Below are 1,442 nucleotides of genomic sequence, written 5' to 3'. Positions count from 1 at the left end.
AAAATGTAGAAACTGGAGATTTGGTGCAACAACTTGTAAAAGAACAAACCAAAGTAATAAATACTGTATCTACTTATATTAATGAAAATATTAATTCGCATCAAGAGAACTTGCATATTTTAAAAGACTTACGACAAAGTCTAAGGGAAATGTGCGCATCCATAAATCAACTAAGTGGTGCAACAATTGAAAAACTTAAGGAACAGCGTAGACATAATTATGAGATGGAAAAGCTAAGAAAAGAAGAACTTTTATTACAGAAACAGCAACTGCAATTAAATGAAATGAAGGTTTTCGGCAAAGATTCGAGAGGCGAGTAATGCTACCAATTATATCCGTAACTTTTACATGTATACATAAGTAAGTGTAGTAGTAGCTATTGTGATAAGATGTTTATATTGTTTATAATTTGCATTGCATTAGTAATTTATTAATGTTAAGACCAAACAGCTTTAAGATTCTTTCAGTCATTATTCCTTGAAAGAAATAAATTATCTAAGGTTTCTTTTTTAAATCCAGTACTTAAATATAAATTTGCTGTTGTTGGTGTAACAGCTATTTATTTATTTATTTATTAGTCTACAAATTTAACAATTAATCAGACTAGATATAGTACGGATTACAGATAAATTACAGAAGCATACAAATTGCACAAAATTATATTATAAACAAGTAAGGACGGGACTGTCATCGATAATCTTATCCCGTTCGTAATCTCCAAATAATCGGATGTATAAGATAAGAAATATATAGTGAACAGATGTACATACCTAAACGATTTTTAAGATAAATATAAAATAAAAAAGAGGTAGGTACTTTGTGTGAGGACGCAAAGTTTCACGTTTTTTGTGGTCTGCATGTAAAATCTATGACTACGAATCACGTATTTCAACAATATATGACGTAAACGTAAGTATTTGATAAAATTTGAAGCTTCTAGCCGTAAAAAAGGGGCAAAAATTTCAGGTTATATGGGGTATATAATATATATACCACCGATCTCTATGATTTTTTCAGACAATATATGCTATATACGTAAGCATTTGGTAAAATTTGAAGCTTCTGGCTGTTAAAATGGGGCAGAAAGTGCGAAAAGTTTCTTATCTGAACAATCGGTTGTATGAGATATATACTATATATACCACCGATCTCATCCATTTTTTCAGACAACAATATGTGCAATATACGAAAGCATATGGTGATTTTTGAAGCTTCAATCTCATAAATTGAGGAAGATATGACAAAAATCCCCTTTCTGAAAAATCGGTTGTATGGAGGATATATGCTATAGTGGCCCGATCCGGCCGGATCCGACAAATGTCCAATCGGACACCTAAATACACCCGCTCACCATATTTTATCAAAATATCTCAAAAATTGAGGGACTAGTTTGCATACAAACAGACAGACGGACATGGCTAAATCAACTCAGCGCCTCATCC

At 31.8% G+C, this 1,442-nt stretch overlaps 1 protein-coding gene across 1 annotated transcript in view; it reads left to right on the top strand.

Moving 5' to 3' along the window:
* Window positions 1–820, top strand: part of LOC137242655 (uncharacterized) — a 2,079-nt gene extending 1,259 nt beyond the window's left edge. Inside the window, exon 4 of the mRNA XM_067769918.1 lies at window positions 1–820. Coding sequence (XP_067626019.1) covers window positions 1–320 — 320 coding nt within the window. The 3' untranslated portion in view covers window positions 321–820.
* The last annotated feature ends 622 nt before the right edge of the window (window positions 821–1,442 follow it).

This window comes from Eurosta solidaginis, chromosome 2 (genome assembly GCF_040869045.1).
Source record: "Eurosta solidaginis isolate ZX-2024a chromosome 2, ASM4086904v1, whole genome shotgun sequence".
NCBI lineage: Eukaryota > Metazoa > Arthropoda > Insecta > Diptera > Tephritidae > Eurosta > Eurosta solidaginis.
This window is presented reverse-complemented; position numbering and strand designations above follow the sequence as displayed.